Raw genomic sequence first — 21,455 nt, 5'->3', positions numbered from 1 at the left:
GTATTGGATAGTACACGTGCTAGTATTGGTAGTACCTGTACTAGTATTGGATAGTGCATGTGCTACTATTGGTAGTATTGGGTAGTACATCTGGTGCTATTGGTAGTATTGGGTAGTACATGTGGTGCTATTAGGTAACGACATTCCAATGTGAACACTGCATGGTTAAAGTGCATTCAAGACCCCATATTAAGCAAGTTCTTGTTTGCACCATACATTCCATAGGCTCAAAAATGTTAGCAAAGTTCATGAAGGAACAGTCTTTTGGAGCATACTAATAATCAGTCACAGTAGAAGTTAAAAAAGATTTCTAATAAAAGCAGTTTACCTTAAAATCTGAACTGAACTACAATATTTTCTGCACAGTAAAGCGCACTTACATGCGCTCTTAAAAGCGCAGACCTAAAAGCGCACTTAAAAGCGCACCAAAAAGTGCATATAAAACCCCATTTAAAAGCGCATATAAAAGAGCACTTCAAAGCACATTTAATAGAACACTTAAAAGTGCACTTAAAGCGCACTTGAAAGTGCACTTAAAAACTTTTTTTTTTCTAATAAAGGCAGTGTACCTTGAAATGTGGAGTGCCTTATTAATGGATATATTCTGGCTAACTGATTTTGAAGAGATTTTGAGAGTCACACAGCACTCTATACATGTCAGTCTGTTTTTTTAACGAGTGGCAAACAAGGTCTGATGTTAATTTAAAAAAAACTGCACTTAAAAACAAAAACAAAAAAACATTATATGCATTAAATTATTTTAAAAGATTTTATTTTCAACTGAAGTCAAAAGTTGGTTCTCCAGAGTGTTTCTGGCTCTGAAAGCACCGTATCACTGAGAACAGGGTTGGCGTTTGTCACTCCTATCTTGGCTTTGACAGGTGACTGTCAAACCTAAAGACATCTGTGCTTAATGTTCTGCAGGAAATGGAGGTGTGATGGATGGCTGCAGACCCTCAGAAAAACCTGCCGCCTAATAGGAATCCTTTGAAAATCGCACCAAAAACATTTTTTTGTTGTTTTTAGCTTCCATCCATATCAACTAATCACAGTTGAGGTTTTCAATCTTATTATATTCGATCAAGCACATTGTCGCCTTTATTATATATATTTTTTGTTTGTTTTGTGGGTTTAAGGAAAGACTCCTCATCAGAGTTAAAGAGCTGGATAATAAACTCGGCAGATGAAGGGAGCGAGGAGAAGAGAAGGGAGGGAGGCTCGTCCCTCTCGCTGCCCTTTCAAGTTATTGAGTTTGTCTGCTGAATACACAGAGCAGAGCTGCAGCAGGCTGCACGGCTGGGAATAGAATATTAACCGTCCGTGTTTATTCTCTCTGACAGCCGGGTCACGTGACTGAAGTGTGTCTACATGCGGTTCACAGCGCGGAAATACCGCCTCTACTCCTAATTACAGCGATTTATTGCCTTTTTGGGGGGGAAATGTTTAATTAAACTGCTTGTGCTGTAACTGTTCTCAAAAGCTTTCCTTGGTTTTTATGCATTGAATTTGCATAACAATAAGTTGTTGAGCACAAACATCTCTTAGGGTTTGTTTTGCAGTTTTTCCACCGGAGCGCTCGGATAACATCGTAGAGGTGACGAACACACTCGTTCTTTCTGCTTCTCCCTCCAAACCCAATCTGACTGAGCAGAACTGGGTCAACTGTGAAAGCGGTGTTTGGTTTACCTTGTAGGCCTTCATGATGTCCACAGTGTCCACGGCCGTCTGCTCCAGGACGCCCTGGTTCTGCAGCAGCGACCGCACCGTCTCTTCCATCCTGCAAACAAGCGAGCGAGCACGGCGTGAACGTCTATGAGGAATCGAGAAAAGCATGCTTCCTCTTTTTTTTGGTACTTGTGTTATTTAGACGGCTTTTACAAGAAGGTAAACACTTTGTTTTCCTGTTTGTAACCGACAGCTTCCTTTTTCTGGACTAACGTGCAAAGAAGCTTTTGTGGTGAGAAATCCAACTAATCAACCTGAAAAGACATTATTTAAAAAACTTGATATTTTACCTTAATTTTGAAATCAAATTTCGAGTTTCTAACAATATTTTATTGTCTTCAATGTCACTTATTTCATGTTTGGTCCAGGTTCCAATACCATAGTTTTGTCTTTTTGTTCTTGCTTTTCGGAACACAAAGGTTCCTTTTTTTTAATACTGTGTTCCTTATGTATTTGGTGTCCAGTTTCATCACATGTTGTGGCCCACTTTTTTTATGTTTTATTTCCTCTATAATAAAGTAGGTGTGCCTATTGGGGCCATAACATTCCTGGGGGCTTGTCCGGGATATGTCTCATTTGGTCAGGGGCATTTTTGTTGGGGCAATACTTGTTTGGTACAGCCTGTCTTCTTCTCTGGGTCAATTTATTCTTATTTTCAATATTTTGTGGCTTTTGAAGCTATTTTAACTTCTGTTTTTAGTTACTGTGAGAGATTTATATTAATGTTATAAAATGTTTTAAAAAAAGGTAATTTAAAAAGTTGTATCTGTAAAGACATACCAAAAAAATCACAAAGGAATATTAGTTTTTAAGACTAAATGTTTTTAATTTGACTTATTTTATGCTTGGTCATAGCTCCAATTCTACAGTTTCGTGTTTTTGTTTTTCATTTTTGTACTTGCATTTTAGGACGTAAAGTTTCCTTTATTTAATAAACTCTTACTTATTTGCTGGGTTACCAGTTTCGTGACCTGTTATGGCCCCATTTTTTAGTAATTTCCCCTAACTTCTACCGTGCCACCGTGGAAAGTGCACTAACATACTGCATATGCACTTGGTTCAGCAGCTGTACAGCGGCACAGAGGAAAGCTCTCCAGCGGGTCATCAACACCGCCCAAAAGATTATTGGCTGCCCCCTCCCCACCCTGGAAACCCTCCATAGCTCCCGCTGCCTCAACAGAGCGCGAACGATCACCAGAGACGCATCACACCCTGGACATGCCCTGTTTGATCTGTTGCCTTCAGGCAAACGCTACAGGTCCAGCAGAGTAAGGACAAAAAGACTCCAGAACAGTTTTTACCCCACTGCAATAAACCTCTTAAATGCAGAAAGAAAGCTTTAAATCTGGAGCTCTTCCTGTACACTGAGGACAAAGTAGATGCTTTGTTATATTTATTAATATTTATCATTATTCTGTTTCAGTTCTTAACATTTTTAGCACCTATAGAATATCTTGTTTTGATGAATTTGTCTTTTTATTTATTATTTTTACATGGGTTGATTTTAAGCATGAACTTGGCACGGATCAGAAAGCACTTTTTAATTTCATTGTACCTGTGGCAATGACAAATAAAGATATCTATCTATCTATCTAGTCTTAGGCAGGTGTACCTGTTGGGGTCGTAAAATATTTGGGGGTTTGTCCGGGATAAAGGCGGCATAAACGCTAAATGTAATGCTAAATTTGCCAAAGACAATGTGACAGATCACTAAAAGATGCTCAACAGTACTAAAAAATTTCTATATCAAAGTAACTGTCATCTTGAGTGGTTTAAAGTAGCCAAATTGAACAAGGGGTCAGACAACAACATTCCCCCAAGATGGCGCCAGATCAGCATTAGCCCAAAGTTCTCAAAAAAAGTTCCCGCTTCAACCTTAGAAAAAAAATAGAACCGGGTTACGGATAGGAACCTTTTAGCATAGAAATGCAAATTCAGCTTCCAGATACTAATGATGAGTATGTTACCATGTATGATACCATGTTGTCAGCAACCAGGTCCCTCTGAAATTGAAAGCTAAAAATGTTCCTAAAATAGCTAAATGACAGACATTGAACTAGAAAAAGCAGTAGCTGCCCAATTATAAGATTGACTATTGAGAAAAGGCCTTGCACATGAAAAAAACTAGCTTAAGACACAGCTGAAACCATAGTTAAATATATTTTTAAAAAGTGAAATGGAGTCAGAGCTCACAGCCTGAATTTAAGCTAAACTGGTTTTCAATATTGTGATTTAAATCAATAGAACAAAGCTAACTAGAATGATTGGTAGAAGTCCTAAAAGTGCAAATAAACAAAAAAATGTTTACAAAAACTTTAATAGTTCAACAATTCTCAACAATAAGCTACATTCTAATGTTAAGCTAGCTAAAGAAACAACCTAGAAGTAGCTACAAATGTCACATAATTAAGGTAACTCTTTGACACCTGAACTTTAACTATAGTGTTGATATCATTTCGTCAATCGTAACTTTTCAGACCATTTACGTAATTCCTGCAGATTCTAAAGCGGAGAAAAGCAGCTTTGCGTCGTTGGAATCGGTTGATTTACGCAGAAACAACAACAAGCTAGGGTATGTTAAAGAATGCGTGTTATTTAATTGTTAACTAAGATGTTAAAGGGTTCTAAGTTCCTGCAGACCCATTTAGTTAAATGTAAGAAACAAGAAAAATAAATACTGTTGCGAGATAAACAAGGAAGAAAGTTTTAGATCCCAGTAAACTTTGCTTCGGCTCATACACCTTTTAAAAGTTGTGCATGTTTAGCAGAGGGTGGAACTGTTTACAGGCAGCGGGGGAGGGGAAGGTGGTGGTACATGTACGCCATCTGTCTAGGCTGAGCCACAAAGCCGCCTGTAATCAGGCTGCTAGCGGCTGACGGTAGAGTCAGGAAGAACAGCAGACTCATACAAGTCCAGTTCAACCGCTGGCTTTAATCAGCAAAACTAGGACCTGTACATGTGGAGCTTGACCTTAGGTCAAGAACCATGTTCAGAGGTATTGGACATGGAAGATCTCCACAAGCGAGGATCTTCAGAAAAAGGATACCGTACTGTCTACACTATAGGGCACATCATCAACCCATGGCCTATTTTTTAACTTTTGTCATGTATCAGACACCAACGGTCGACAAAAAGTCTGTCAAACTCACATAACTTCAAAGTAACTCAAAAACTTGCCGTAACACCCGACATGTTAGCCAAATTAGAAGCGTTAGCAGATTCACGTAACTTGAAAGTCTTAGCCTAAAGTGCATTATGTAAAAAAAAACACATTAAAACCACAAAAACATACATTACTGTGACTACTTTAACTCCCGTGTTGTTATAGATACACATAAAAAAACAGCCTGTCACCGCTTTACATTAACTGCATTAACATATTCACAAAAATAACCCAACCTTGTTTGCATATTGTAGAAAAATATTATAAAATCAGATTTAAAAGATTTATACTTTGTATCAATCAAAATTCAAACCATATGTAAGGCGCTTCAAAACATATAAGGCACTCCAATTTTTTTTATAAATCTAAGGTTTTTATGTGCAGAAAATCATTTAAATTAAAAGTGAGTCTACCATGTGAAACTAACTTTCCATACTACATATATTTACATTTGTGGTTGTAGTCGACTCAAAAAACTATGAGACACAACAGACCTCTTTGTTTGCTGCAAACAAACTGTGACGCTTTTTGAGCTTCTCGGCTTACCGTACATCCCATCGTGTTGCATCTAGAAACAAGCAAAACAGTGTGCCACTGCCCGCCTTATGTCGTATATAAGGCATATTGAGCGAGTCTGTCTGACAGTCAAGACTTTATTAACTTTCCAATAACTCAAACTTATATGTAACACGCTACACGTTCGCCACATTAGACATTCATGAAACTTGTATGTCCTAATGCTGTTTGAAACATGTAAAAACACAGTGAAACCACTAAAACAAACATTACTGTGATTATGCTAGCTCCCAACGTTATTTATAATGCATAAAAAAACTGTCACCGCTACCACATTAGCTTATTCACAATAACACCCAACCTTGTTTGCAACTCAGAAAAAAAATGAAAAAACACATTTACGCTTGAACCTATCAAAACACTTTGACATTAGAAAGACTGACCAGAATTAAAAAGGCACTCTGTTTATTTAAAAAAAAACTAAGGTTTTTAAGTGAGCCTACCATGTAAAACTAACTTTCCGTACAACATATATGTAAAGGTTTGTGGTTTTAGTCGACTCAAAACACTATCAGACAAAAAAAACAGCTCTTTGTTTGCTGCAAACAGACTCTGACGCATTTTGACCATCTCGGCTTACCGTACCCCAAATCACGTTGCATCTAGAAACAAGAGGAACACAAGAGCTGTACCATGTAGCACAAAACAGGTGGAAAAAAAACACGTGACTCATGCCCCACCCCCATCCAAAAAAAACCTTGTGCTGCTTCCCGCCTTACATCATGCACAGTGCACCAAACTATAAGGTACATTGAGCAGGCAGACTTCTTTAAATTCCTAGTAACTCTAGAACTTATTTGTAACATGCTATATGTTAGCCACATTAGACGTGTTAGCATGTCACAATACTTGCAATCTTGTGTGCAACAAAAACACACTAAAAACGCTAACACAAACGTTACTGTGGCTACGTTAACTCCCAATGTTAATAAACACATTAAAAAAGCAGCCAGTCACCGCTACACGTTAACCACATTAGCTTAACCTTGTTTGCAACTTGTAGGAAAAAAACATATATTTGTGTGTCTGTGGTTGTAGTCGACTCAAAACACCTTGAATCACAACAGAGCTCTTTGTTTGCTGCAAACAGACTGACGCTTTTTGACCATCTCGGCTTGCCGTACCTCCCACCACGGTTGCATCTAGAAACAAGCGAAACACAAGAGCTGCACAATTTAGCAAATAACAGGTGGGAAAAAACATGACTCCTACCCCACCCCCTTCCAAAAAACTGTGTGCCACTGCCCCACCCCCCACCCCTACCAAAAAATCTGTATGTCACTGTTTTTTTCAGCTGCATTAAAAAAAATAAAAAATCCAAAGTGAATATTATCCACAATAACTAATGCAGAGTTTATATGATCTCAGCTTCCAGGACACTTAATTTTTCTGATAATCTGATTTGCTATAATGAGGAAACAAATTGCCGGCAGCACAAATTTGAGACGGGTGCATTATAGTCAAGCAACATGGAGCTTTTTAAAAAAAAAACTGAAATAAAAAGAAAAGTCATTAAGGCAAGACAACAAATGGAGTTTAATCTGTCGACTAATGCGGCACGAATAAAAAGCACACAATTAATAAACGGGGGGGCGTTTAAAGGAATGTAATTTCCATAATTTTTATTTTGTTTACTGTCACTTTAAGTAGAGATTTGTAACAATTCTCTGTAGTTTCTGGGAACAAAAACGAGAAAAAACAAAAGAGCTTTTAGCTTTCAAGCTGTGATTGAAGAGAAGACGGTGCCAATTAAAAACATAATAGTTATTTAACTTATGAAAGCTATTTAAATGGAAGACAATCAGTATAAATTAAATTAGGAAACTTTTGTGGTTTTAGCCCAATTTAGTTTATCTACACATATGTGATGCTTTTCTGCAAATATAGCACTGTTAGAAAACCATTTTTTCCTCTTTAGTCAACGAACATGCTGAATTCATCTTACTGCGAGGAAACTGAAAGTCATTTACTGTCATTTATAATTCTAGTAATAAAGCAGATGAGGTTAATTCTGCAAAAAAAACAAAAAAAGTAAAAGTTCCCGTCTTTACAGAAATCTGTAAAGTGTGCATGTAGTGAACTAAGATGACGAATAAGAGCAGAAATCCAGTCGTATGGAATCAGAAAATGCCACAAGGATTAAGTAGATTCAGGTGTTTTCTTATTTTTTTGGAAAAATGAATCACTTTGATAAAAGGAAAACTCATTAAAAACCAAATTAATCTTTTTCAAAAGTGTTCCCCGTAGTTTTTTTAATTGTGAATATGCAGTTTTAAGCCACAACTGGGGAAAAAAAGTCGTTTTCTTAGACATAGTTTCTGCAGAGCGGCAGCAGTTCATTAGAAATTTCCCTCAAACACAGAAGGAGTTTATACAAATGAACCCCTCCTGTGTCAGGAGATTCATAACTGTACTGTAACAATAAAATCTGTCCAACACAAAATAAATAAATTTGCCTTTATTGGTGCTTGCTACACTGAAAAAAGTGAAACATTGGATTAATTTACAAAAGTTCTGTAATTTATTATATAACAAATTATTAGTTTGTATTAAATTACTTTTTTGGTTGAGTAAACCATCAACTCATAAATTTGATACAAGTTGATATTGTAAATGTAACGAATTACAAAAATGTTGTCAATTGATGCAACATTTCACTTTTTACAGTGTAGTCCAACAAAAATGGAACGCAATATCAGTGCTAGCCAGACGTTTAGTTTTGAGATGGATACCGGCTCGGACCAGAAATAAGAACACATACATGATCTAGTCACCTACAAGTGGATGAGTCATAATGGAGCGGAACAGAAAGTGTAACAAATATTCAGGTTTCATCTGTTCCTGATTCACAGTGATTAAAGACAAACTCAGAAATTTAATTCTAGGCTTAATTTTCTTTATATAAATCCTCTGTCCTTGGAAAAATGTCACAAGAACATGTAAAAAAAACACCAAAAGCACATCAAAATCTTAAAATCCCACTCTAACAGTTGTTTTTGTGTCATGAAATGAAAAATGAGTTTTTAAGATAAAAAATCAAAATGTTTTCGTTGATTTTTAAGACATTTTGTGAGCAGTGGCAATAGTTTCAGTAGAAAAGCACTGTCGTGTAAGCTTATAGCCTCAAGCTAACATTAGCGGCGCAAAAATAACAACAATATTGGATCAATCCGGTTCTGAGCCACTTTTTACGACAGAATGAGTGTCGAACGCTCTTCATGTCTCACACACCTAAGCGTGAGTGTAATCCTAGCTTTTTCTAGCATCCGGTTTTCTGTTCTGAAATCCCACTACAACCATTTTTTTCTACCATAAAACAGATTAGTGTTGTTTTTTAAGACATACTTCATTAAAAGCGGCAGTAGCTCATTAGAAAAACAATTCTGGATTCTGGGCGGGACTTTTGACACAGACCGACCTGCCCCTCCCCCTCCCAGTCGCTGAGAGTTCTGTGTGCTCAAGCTAACATTAGTGGCACAAAAATAAAAACAAGCAATATTGGATCAATCCACTCATACAGTTTTGAACCACTTTTTAACGACGGCATGAATGTTGAATGCTCATTATTTCTCGAGCGTCAGAATATTCCGAGCTTTTTCAAGCATCTGGTTTTCTGATCCAATGTGATTTGGATTAAGAAATACTTTATATTTATAATTTATACTTAATGATACATGCTTGTATATAGGTTCTCTATTATAATAAAAATAAAAATGCTACAAGAATATATAAAATATAAAATATATATACATGCATTGCTGACTAAATTAACATCTTTATATAAAACTTTCCAAACTGTTCTAAAGATTTTTTTTAAGTAACTATTTGTGATCTAAAGTACCGTTTTTTTGCTCATACTTTCTTCTTCTTCTGGAAGAAGGTGTAATGGTAAAGAATGATCGCCACCTAGTGGCCAAACTGAAACATCCTCCAGAAGATGCAGAACAATTGTTGGAGCTTCTCTGTTTGAGAATCCATGTAACACTGTGTGCTATTAACAATCTCATTATGATTTCACTCATAATAATAATGTATTTAAAATTAATTTGTTATAAGCGTCCTTCAGCATGAGATGTGTACTTCTTAGTTTTTACTTTTTAAGAAACTTCTTAAAACGCACTTTTATTGCCGTTTGACACAGCATGAGACTGTGCTGGTGTGTTTTACTGTTTGATTATTTCGTTTTGCTTTCATCTTGTACATTTATGTCACTTATTTATAGCCTTTCATGTGTAATTGTTTTAACAATTTAGCAGTTGTTTTTGTTGTTCTTTGAACCTTTAATGTTCAGCCCCTTGTTTTGATCGAGGTCATTTAAAGGTGACGTATAAATGTACTAAACTTTAACAGAAGTGTGAAAAATTGTTCTGGTACTGTCTTGGATTTGTATCTGTTTTCTTTAGTCTGGGTCTTTAACGTGAACAACTTACTGCTGTGCAGTAGCAACGCGACACACTAAGATGCTAATTTAAATGAATTTGTTTCAGAATGAGCCTCAAAGTGGAAAGATCTAAACTGAAGTGCAAAACTGTTCAAACTCCCAGAAAAGAAGAAAAAAAAAAGCAAAAGCTCATCAGATAAAACTAAAAGCCTTATTGGTCAGTACTGTGGAGTAACTCCAATCTCTTTACGTGAACACACTGCTCGCTAAACACGCATGATGGATAGTATATAAGTCTCGGATGACAGAGCATTACTTAACATAAAGAAGAAAAAAAAAGCGGAGATGGCGAGATTAATCTTAAAGTGGTTGCCAACGACCTATTGAATGCATCAGTCAGGGAAGGAGAGCCCAAATGAAGGACGAATGAGGTTGTGTTTTGATAAAAAAGTGGCGCTGGTGGCGGCGGTGGAGGAGAAAACCAATTCTGACTCCCGTGACCCCTGAGCCACACCGGCTGAATTTCAAACGCTCGTCAGCAGTTGGGGAAATACAATTAAGAGTCCGATCAATTTTCAGCCGTGAGGTTTTGATGAACATACCGCCGACTGGAAAACATCCGTGGATGGGAGCTGTCGACGGCTGTGAGGCGGCGTGCCAATCACCTGCTCCCCCCAAAAAACCCTTAATAAATAAAACACTTCCTGTCTTTTCTTTCTCCTCCCTCCTCTTTTCTTTCAGCTGTCAAGACTTCAAACGGCGGCGCGCTCCACTTAAACTGCAGCTGCTTTATGACAAATTCCTTCAGCGACCTGGAAGTGATCAAAGCGCTCCGGCGTGCAACTCACCCCATCTTCCCTCCACCTTTAACACCACTTCCTCTCCTGAAGAACGCCAGCACAACGGCGCAGACGTCCCTGAGGTCCATATGCAGCGACATCCGCCGCCGCCGCTGACCGACGCGCTGCTCCTGAAATGTGGGTCTCTGGGCTAAAATAGGCCATGCAGTCATCATATAAGCCTGAGTGCTTTTTCGCTCAATCGACAGTGAGCGTGCTCAGAGCTCTGGCCGAGTTACAGCATCAGCCCCTGACAGCAGATCCCCTGCTATCATTTTCTACTGTCATTATCCGCCACCGGCCAAACACTGGGATCTGGCAGGGAAAGACTTTCCCATATGTGCCGCGCTAAGCTGCCTCCGAAGGAGAGAGGCACTCCCGCTGGGACCGGACGAGGGGCGACTCGAGACAGGGGTTCCCATTTCCGACTTGTGACTCAGAGGTGGCTAAGAGGCTTTGACTTTGTGAAAACTAGCACTTTTCTTGCAAGGAAAGCCAACGAAGAGACTGTGCCAGAGTGGTGGCTTACCGGGGCAAGCCCCATTCCTTGCACCCCATCCCGAGATCCCTTTCTGATGGTTGGCGCCAACATTAACCCTTGTGCTATCCTAGGTTGGGGTCATCTGAACAGCATTTTTTAATGATTTATTTTTTTTAATGGTGTCTATCGGAGACACTTCAAAGGGGTCATCTGGGCCCCATAAGAACGCACAAGGGGTAACCCTTCCGCTCTCCTAGGTTTGTTTACATCAAAAGTGGGGTCATCTGGACCCCATAAGAGAGCACGGGGGTTACCCTTGTACTATCCTAGGTATGTTGACGTTAGGGTCATCTGGACCCCACAAGACAGTGCGCTGAACTTTTTTTTTCAATGATTGTCTAACTTTACTGTTGTCCAATGACAGACATGAAGTCTTGTCCACCTTTGTCATGGAAGGGCTAACTCCTCAATGTAAGGGTGGGGTTATCTGGACCCCATAAGAGAGCTTGAGGGTTAACCCTTGTGCTATCCTAGGTGTGTTAACGTCGGGGTCATCTAGACCCGACAAGACAGTGTGAAGAACTTTTTTTTTTCAATGATTGTCGATCTATACTGGTGTCCAATGACAGACATGAAGTCTTGTCCACCTTTGTCATGGAAGGGCTAACACCTCAATATAAGGGTAGGGTCATCTGGACCCCATAAGAGAGGACGAGGGTTAACCCTTGTGCTATACTAGGTATGTTAACGTTGAGGTCATCTGGACCCCGCAAGACAGTATTTTTTTCAATGATTATTTATTTTTAATGGTGTCCATGGGAGGCACTTCAAAGGGGTCATCTGGGCCCCAAAAGACAGCACAAGGGTTAAGGGGACAATGTCTTCAAACTCTCTACTAGGGGTGTCAACGGCTCACCAAAAAAAATTCCCTTTAATCCGATTTGACCAAGGAACAATTGCAATATCCCAAATTGGTGGAAGTGATACGGAGAACAATCAGGCCGGTTGTGCTGCTGAATCGAGGCCATCGGGGGGCCCTTGCGTGACATCGAGAGTCGCAATCGCCTTTTCTCCAAAAAAAAAAAAAAAGTATCTGTTTAAGCGCAGAAATATTCCATTCTTCTCAGACTCCTTTCCAGCAAATCACTTATGCACGCCCCCACCGGGTGATTGCCTAGTTTAACCCGGCTCTAAGCCACTCTTATCCTCTTAGAGCTTGTTTTTGCAGAAAAACAGTCAAGGAGACCCTTTCCAAGACGTGACCCACATGACGGAGAAGCAAACGGTGGCACTAATAACTGGAAGGCTCGGTTTTAGGCCTGTAAAAAGTCGTGGGTATTAGAGCGGAGTAGCATTACAAAGGTGCGTGCCCTCATGACCGGTAACTCCCGCCCGGAGACCTCTCACCCCGTCAACGAGGCACACATGTCCGAGATCAGAAGGTCGCCGGGTTTAGTGCGCTCAGGACTGTCATATTTCAGTCCTCTTGTCACACGCTTTATTCTCAAGAGGCTTCACAGAAAATCGAGTTATTTGTTTTATTGTCAGCACTTTCTAGAGATCAAACAATTTTACCAGACAGAACAAGTTTACCAGAAGTGTCTTCAAGTAGCCAGATGTTGGTTCCTCATTCATCCCTTTAGCACTCCACTGAAAAGTCTGTTAGTTGTCCCACATGTGTTTTTCACATGTGATAAAGACATCCCAGTAGGAAGTCTCAGTGGTCGTCAACCCAAAGGGTCTAAGACCCTTCCAAGCAAAGTTTTTTGGAACTTTTCTTAGGAGCATTAAACCCAAGTTACTGAAATGACAGCTCATGTCAAAGTGTTGCATAAAGCCACAAAACGCCAGAACCAGCTGATTCATGTTGATTGTGTAAGCACCTCTGTACTGTAAAATGTTGTATATTAGCACAAGATTGACAGTTTCAGAATCCACTGGAATTTCTTTAATTGAAGAGTTGTGATAGTTAAAAGAACAGTTGGGCTAGACCAGGGGTCTCAAACTCAATCGCACAGGGGGCCAAAATTCAAAACACACCGTATGTCGCGGGCCAAACAGGATAAACACTTATTAAAAAATTGTAAAATTTTATTTTTAAAGCTTTAAAACCATGACTTTTTAATATAATTATGAACTAGATACAAAGCATTACCTGCAATAATTCTGGTGTGAATGCTGTAAGCTGAAGTTGGCCGCTGCAGCTGCTACTGCTGATAGCTGACAACGCTGAAATCACTGAAGATGATAGCTAGCTAAAATAGTAGCTAACTGCCAAATTAGCCTCAAAACAACAACAAAAAAAACTTATGCTAGACAAAACAACTAGTATGTAGCTGAAAAAATAGCTAAACTTGAAAATAGCCGGAAAGAACTGAAAAAAAGCCTAAATTAGTCAAAACAGCTAGCATGTAGCTGAAGTATTAGCTAAACTCTAAAACAGCCTAAAAAACCTAAATAAAACTAAATTAGCCAAGGCAGCTAATGTGTAAATATTAGCCTATCTCCAAAACAGCCTAAAAACCCTTTTAAAAAAGCCTAAATTAGCCAAAACAGCTAGCATATAGCTAAAAATGTCAGCTAAGCTCTAAAACAGTCTAAAAAATTGAAAAAAAGCCTAAATTAGCCAGAACAGTTAGCATGTAGCTAAAATATTAGCTAAACTCTGAAATAGCCCAAAAATCTGAAAAAAGCCTAAATTAGCCAGAACAGTTAGCATGTAGCTAAAAATGTTAGCTAAACTCTGAAATAGCCTAAAAAACCGAAAAAGCCTCTATGTTAAAGGGTCCAAAATGTATATTATTTGCATTTGTCTTCAACAAACTGGACAGGACTTGGTGTTTTACAAAATCTTTCTCTATTGTGGATTTGTCATGACGAGCCACAAAGATGAGCTTCAGAAATGATTGTCGACACACTTTCATTCAAAGCTGCTTTAAATAAGTAGTTGACTGGAATGTTTTGCTTTAATGACTTCTTGTTCCTAAAGATTAGCTTATATAAGACGAGCCCGTATGCGGCGGGGGAAGGCGGCAGCTGGCATGTCTATGTGTCGTGGCGAGCAGATGTTAGGCCTCCAGATCTATACCACGACCATTAGGTCAGTAACAGTTCCTCTGGCTCGGGGCAACAATCTGCAAACACCAGCCCTGCTAGCCGGCGGCCCTGATGTGAGAACGGATGCCCTACTTCTGCGCCGGCTCGTAATCTGACCTCTTTCGACAGCCTGCAAACATCATAACCAGTGTGTTTAATCCAAGGCCAAAGTTGGTAGTGGTGGTGGTGGTGGGTGGGGGGAGAATATAAGTATTTGTGATTGTCTGACACAATTCCAAGTGAGGGAAATGAGGTTGACATACAAACCTTTGTGCAGAAACAGGAAAAGCTGGAATGCTGATGCCAAACTTGTGCTAGTAGAGCAGTAAACGCGATTCCTTGGGTAAAGGCTGAGCTCAAACGGTCTCTAATATGAGGTGCGCTCGAAACAGTCCAGACGCCCATTATCTGTTAAAAAGCAATTGCCTCCTTAAGGAAGTGACTTCAAAGCATCGACCCCCTTCTATCTTGTTAAGGACCGCAGATGTGTTGAACAAAGGGTCTGATTCATCTGGACTAGGGGTACAACACTTGTGTTCCAGGTTCTTTTTGAGTGACTGACCTCAGGTCAATTGAGAAAAAACAAGATGCATTAGGAACTACAGGAAAACTCCTTACAAGCTAGCGGTTATCGGTTTAGTTGAAATACTCCTGTGCATAAGACAAATGGTCATTCTGTATGGTTATTCATTTTTTAAGATTCGCAATCAACCCGCTCTCCCTTTGCGATCGACATATTGGGCACCCCTAATCAGAGAAAATCTCGTAAGAATGTCAAGTAGTGTGATTCAAAAGCAACAAATTAAAATACTTGCGTTTAGTTAACGGGGTTTGTCTGATTTCATTCACTACTCACTATATAGTGCGTTATTTTCTACTGCTGTCCGAATCGTGACGTCGTACTTGCCGTTTTAAAATTTCTTTTAAAATTCAGGCCACTAGATAGTCCAACACATTCTCATTCCCGAGTTGTCACAATAGGACGCATGGTCACGGACCCCTCCGTGTACTTTTTTTTGTACTTTTGGTGTCCTCAACTCGTTGTCTTCCAATTAAATCAGGGGTTCTGTGATTTTGTCGGATGCAGTACCGGTCCACGTCTAGTACTCTAACTCGGTATCCTAACGCTGGCCTGGTTGGCGTCTGGAACCGGAACTGATCAGCGTCTGGTTCCCTAACACGGTATTCTAACCCAGTATTCTAACTCTAGCCTGGTCTGCGTCTGAAACTGGCAATAATCCGGGTCTGGTACCCTAAACCGCTATTGTAACCCAGTATTCTAACCCTGGCCTGGTCTGCGTCTGGAACCGGAACTGATCAGAGTCTGGTACCCTAATCCGGTATTCTAACCCAGTGTTCTAACCCTACCCTGGTCTGCGTCTGAAACTGGCAATGATCTGGGTCTGGTACCCTAAACCGGTATTCTAACCCAGTATTCTAACCCTAGCCTGGTCTGCGTCTGGAACCGGAACTGATCAGTCTGATACCCTAATCCGGTATTCTAACCCAGTATTCTAACCCTAGCCTGGTCTGCGTCTGAAACTGGCAATGATCCGGGTCTGGTACCCTAAACCGGTATTCTAACCCAGTATTCTAACTCTGGCCTGGTCTGCGTCTGGAACCGGCACTGATCTGCAACTGGTACCCTAACCCGGTGTTTCAACCCAGTGTTCTATCCCTAGCCTTTTCTACGTCCGGAACTGGCAATGATACCGCGTCTGGTATCCTAATCCGGTATTCAAACCCAGTATTCTAATCCCAGCCTGGGCCGCATCCGGAACCGGCACTAATACGTGTCTGGTACCATAACCCTGTATCCTGACCTTAGCCCAGTCTGCGTCCGGAACAGGTACTGATCCAAATCTGGTACTCTAACGCAGAATTCTAACCGATACCAACCTGCGCTCGGCACCTGTACCAATTTGCGTTCTGTACCAGGTTAAGGTTACCGGGTTAGCGCTCCGGTGTGGTCCATGTACCGATACCGGTTAGCGGCCTGGAGGTTGGGGAGCCTTGAAATAATTGGAACAGTCAGCACGTCAAAAACAACACGTTGGGGACACTCAAAACGTTAATTTTTTTACACGTCAAAATGTGACGACTGGGCAATGAGAATGTAGTAGTTAGGGTTAGTAGGGAGGGTCTTCTTCTTTTACCACTATTAACTCGCTGCCTACTGTTGAAAGAGGCTTGGTGCAGAAAGTTGAAATCTTATTGGAAATTGTTCGATTCTTTGCTAGCATCTTCGCAAAGGCAGATATGGATTATCACAATGTTAGGAGACTACCCTTGAGTCTATCTTTATTAGAAAAACAAACATAGTCGTCATCAGGCACATTGGTTCGCCATATAAATCATCAATACTGAGAGCTTGGTGAGTTTACGACTCATTGATTGGTAAAAGTACAACCTGGTTTAGCTAGTAACTACTAGTTCATTTAAGGGTTACATTAAATGGTCTTAAAAAGTTGTGTAGCCATGTGTGAACCCCAAAAGCCTAAAACACACTTTTCCATGTGTTTATATAGACTTGTCATGGGAAGTTGCTGCTTAAACGGTGCTGTGTCCGACCATCGGATGAACTACAAACTGCTCCCTCTTGGAGCACCTTCTCCCGTCCCGGTCCAGCTGTTGGAATGGTAATGAGAGTAGCACATGAGTGCGCGCACACTCCACCGCTCTAAAACTTCCCTCTGTGGACCGCGGAGGGGTCGAGGGGGGGGCGGACGAACCCGAGCGTGACCGTCCAAACAACACGTCCCTACTTGAAAGGCCGTCCGTGCCTGTTTACATCATTGGTGCATGACTTATATACACGCGTGCGTTGAATATGCGAGCGCGCGGGACATGTTCTCACATACCGAGTGACGTGCAGAGAGGAACGGTCCGCAGTAAATCTGCAAACAGCCTTCATCGTCTGCTGTTGTTGTTAGTCCTACGGTGTGTCTCCCACATCCTGCTGTGAAGTCCAATCCTTCATCGCCAAAAAGTGAGTTTTTGAAGTTGAAAGCTGTTGTTTTTTAAAGCCTCAAATATATTAGTAAAAAATTTTTCTACTTCTTTAAGCAGAACTTTCCTCTGCTGATATATTAGATACATAAGATCTTCTCACTGGACTGTCACTACCTGATACTAGCGTACGAATTCACAGTTGAAAAAGGTTTGATCCGAAATGTCGGAATGGTACAAATATCGCAAATTTTGCATTCAGGCTTTTTTTTTTTACTTATTATTTTGACATATGAAAGACTTGGTGTCATATAATCCCAACCAGACACAAACCGCAACTGTTAGTGGTCAATTTTCAAATGCTTGACACTTTCGCGTTTTGAAAAGGTCGTCACCATCAAATCAGAGTCCCTAATTGGTCAAAGTTCAGTTTGTTTAACGTTCAGTGCGGGTTATATTATATTATGCGCTTATATATGTGTTAACGTAGACTTTTTATTGGAGGTGGAGACTCTAACCTGCGTTTCGAAACCTGGATTGAATGTAGCTTAAGCCACATTCACCAGGGACTGATCAAAAGTTGCACCCAGACCATCTTTTGAACTATTTACGAAGCGTTCCAAGTGCTCTTTTGATTGCGATTATGCAGGTTTTTATGCCAAAATCCCAAAAGTTCTGTCAAATTCATAGTTTCTGCAGAGCGGCAGTAGTTCATCCAAAAGTTATGGGTGGAACCTTTGGTGTCAAGCAACCCCGCTCCCATTTCCCGTCACCCGTCTGTTAACACCAACTCGTTTTGGTTCGGGAGTCGCATTCATCAGTTTTTAGGTTATACAGAAAATTTGTTTATTTATTTTGTTTATCACAATCTTCTCCCAAAATAAAAGACTCTGGCACAACAGGAACTTGTGGCCCTTCCATTCTATTTTCTACATAATAAATTGGCTTTTTTCCAATGGAATTTTATCATAATTTCCTGATTCATGACTTGAATAAAAATGCTTAAAGGGCCTAAGTCATGCCAAATTAACTTTTTGAGCTTTTAAGTGAATTATAATGCTCTTTTCTGACTAAAAACCACCCCAACGCAGTATTTAAATCATTTAACACATTTCTTAACATTCCTCTGAAAAATGGAGCTCTGAGCACCAGCCCCTTCCAACCCACGAAAACGAGCTGATGTCACAAAGTGGGAAAAGCCTCTTCCAGAAAAACATAAACACCCAATTTATAGGTAGCAGGTACCAGTGTAGCCAGTATTAATAAAGGCATATATATGGTATGGACAACCATCTTTGCAAGATCAGATGTTGTTTGGTTTCGTAAACAAAACGCAGACACGCTGCCGAGGTCGGCTCTAAGTTGACGTAATGAAATGGGCGGCACTCACAAACAGCAGAGGGCGGAGCCACAGAGATCAAAGTGTCTTACTTCCTGTTAGGAAAAAAACTCACAAAAATAACTCATATTTTATGAATAAATATTAATTCTCCTGCTCCTTTCTGTACGTTTCTTGCCATGTAAAAGCTCAGCAGAGTGCTTCAGCAATCTTGGTTTTAAAAGTTCAGCTTGTTCAGGACATTACTGCTTGTATTTTTGATAAACTCTATAGTTTTTGAAATCGAACAAATTACGCTCCATAGTAAATGAATGGGAAAGCCTTCAAATCTACAAAATTTTAAGATTAGCAACAAGCCTTTAAATGTATTCATGGGCTATGTTTTCATCTTTTATAGTAATTAAAAGAAATGCGTAGAGATTGCATTTTATACCTAATTATACCCAACTTTTTTTTAACTAATTTGGCATCTACTAAGTTTTTTTTTTTAACCTAATTTGGAGGTTAGCTAATATTTTAGCGAATGTTTTTGGTTAATTTGTTATCTACTGAGGTCATTATAGGTTCATTTAGAGTTTAGCTTCTATTTTAGCAACATGCTAACGTTTTGACTAATTTAGTTAATTGAGGAATTTTAAGCAATTTTTGGAGTTTAGCTAGCATTCAAGTAACAAGCTAACTTGTGTGATTAATTTGACCTCTTCTGAGGTTTTTGTGGGCTAATTTAGAGTTTAGCTCATATTTTAGCAACACACTACATATTTCGCAAAATTAGCATGTATTAGGGATTTTTAAGCAAATTTACTACAATCATTTTCAGAACTTAAGCGCACTGTCATAGCTCTTTAGCAGAATTTCCAGACTTTTAGTAAATTTAACATTTTGCTAATAGCTTTTAGGCTATTTTCGAAGTTTAGCTAAATTTTTAGCCACATGCTAGATGTCTTGGCTAATTTAGGCTTTTTTTCATTTTTTTAGGCTATTTTTAAAGTTAAGCTATTTTTTCAGCTACATGCTAGCTGTTTTAGCTAATTTAGACTTTTTCAGTTTTTTAAGGCTATTTTCAGCTACATGCTAGCTGTTTTAACTAATTTAGACTTTTTCAGTTTTTTAAGGCTATTTTCAGCTACATGCTAGCTGTTTTAACTAATTTAGACTTTTTCAATTTTTTAGGCTATTTTTGAAGTTTAGCTATTTTTTTTAGCTACAAGCTAGCTGTCTGGGCTAATTTAAGTTTTTTTCAGTTTTTTAGGCTATTTTTAGTGTTTTGCTATTTTTTTAGCTACATGCTAGCTGTTTTAGCTAATTTAGACTTATTTCACTCTTTTAGGCTATTTTTTAAGTTTAGTTATTTTTTAAGCTACATGCTAGCTGTTTTAACTAATTTAGACTTTTTCAGTTTTTTAGGCTATTTTTTAACTTTAGCTAATTCTTTAGCTACATGCTAGGTGTCTTAGCTAATTTAGGCTTTTTCAGTTTTTTAGGCTATTTTTAAAGTTTAGCTATTTTTTCAGCTACATGCTAGCTGTTTTAGCTAATTTAGACTTCTTTTACTCTTTTAGGCTATTTTTGAAGTTTAGTTATTTTTTCAGCTACATGCTAGCTGTTTTAACTAATTTAGACTTTTTCAGTTTTTTAGGCTATTTTTTAGCTACATGCTAGCTGTTTTGGTTAACCTAATTTTTTAATAGATTTTGAGGCTAATTTAGCATTAGCTAATATTTTAGCTGGCTGTTAGCTTTTGCATTTTCAGCAAATGCCTTTAGCAAAAAGCATTCACTGTAGCATTATTGCAGGTCATGCAACTTTTCTAGTTTGTTGTTTAGTCTTCCATAGGTAATATTTGATCATATATTAAGATATAATGTACTCTGAAAAACTTAAAAAATGGTATAGGTCCTTTTAAACTCATTTTTTTCTTAATATATGTTCTTCATCATTAGAAAAATTCCATAATAAAACAAAACAATATTTTCATTGGTGTGGATCTTTAAGCAAGACCAGTAAACAAACTCCCGAGCTACAGATGACCCTCAATAACCTCTACTACTTCCTTCAAGATCCACAAAAAGGAGAGAAAGTCTCTTAGAACCAGCAAGCAAAGCTGAATGTAGACAACAATTATCGCAGGAGAGCTGAAATATGCCTACACCTCTGCAGCTCATTACCTTAAAACGGCCTCTCTCATCTTCAGGCTAGAGTCAGGACCCCCCACTCCGTCCCGCTCCGCTCATTGGTCATCCTGTCGGAGCGCCGGTGAAGACGAGGACAAGGACAGTCCTTGCAGGAAAGACATCTACAGACAACTGATGGCTTCTATTTCCACCTCATTTGCAGTTCTCATCCGCCGGAGTCCTGCAAGTCTTGCGCCCATCTTTCCAACCCCCCCAAAGAAAAACCAACCTCTCCTGTCTGGGCTCTTAAATATCTGAGTTATAGGACTCCCAGGGTGGGCTGCCGAGTCTCCCCCACTAATCCGCAAGGAGTTTAACGACGGCAGGCCTCGCGGACGGCGGGGAAGCCTTTGGTGGGGGTGGAGAGCGGTTGACCGAAGCCAAAAGGGGTTGGACATGTGACCCAAAACAGTGTAACAAACTCAAACGCTCGGGGGAGGGTAGTTTTAGTTTGTAGTTACAGGTTTTATCTAAAGTCCAGCCTCTCCTGGAGTCTTTGGATCCCAGGTGTGAAAGTGAAAGACGAGTTTTCGTTTTGTGTGGATGAATTACACATCTTACAAAAATAAAAAAACACATTCTGGATATTTGCTGCATCCTTCTGAGGACTTTCGCAGCTAAAATCCCCTCCCCCCGGCCTCCGATTTCCCACCCATGGTCATGACTTGGAGCGCAAGCCCAATTAATTAGCAATACACAAATCAATTATGGCCCGAGGTCAAACAGATCCC

The 21,455-nt window shown here is 39.5% G+C and overlaps 1 protein-coding gene across 4 annotated transcripts in view; it reads right to left on the bottom strand.

Moving 5' to 3' along the window:
• The window catches only part of LOC112156703 (nck-associated protein 5), a 196,632-nt gene that overhangs the window by 52,811 nt on the left and 122,366 nt on the right, over positions 1–21,455 (bottom strand). For all 4 annotated transcript variants that reach the window (XM_024288992.2, XM_024288994.2, XM_024288990.2 and 1 more), the window contains one exon: positions 1,687–1,777. In XM_024288992.2, the coding sequence (XP_024144760.1) occupies positions 1,687–1,777 (91 nt within the window). The remainder of the gene's footprint in view (positions 1–1,686; positions 1,778–21,455) is intronic.

This window comes from Oryzias melastigma, linkage group LG2 (assembly GCF_002922805.2).
Source record: "Oryzias melastigma strain HK-1 linkage group LG2, ASM292280v2, whole genome shotgun sequence".
NCBI lineage: Eukaryota > Metazoa > Chordata > Actinopteri > Beloniformes > Adrianichthyidae > Oryzias > Oryzias melastigma.
Note: the sequence above shows the minus strand (reverse complement) of the source record. Positions and strands in the feature narration are given on the sequence as shown.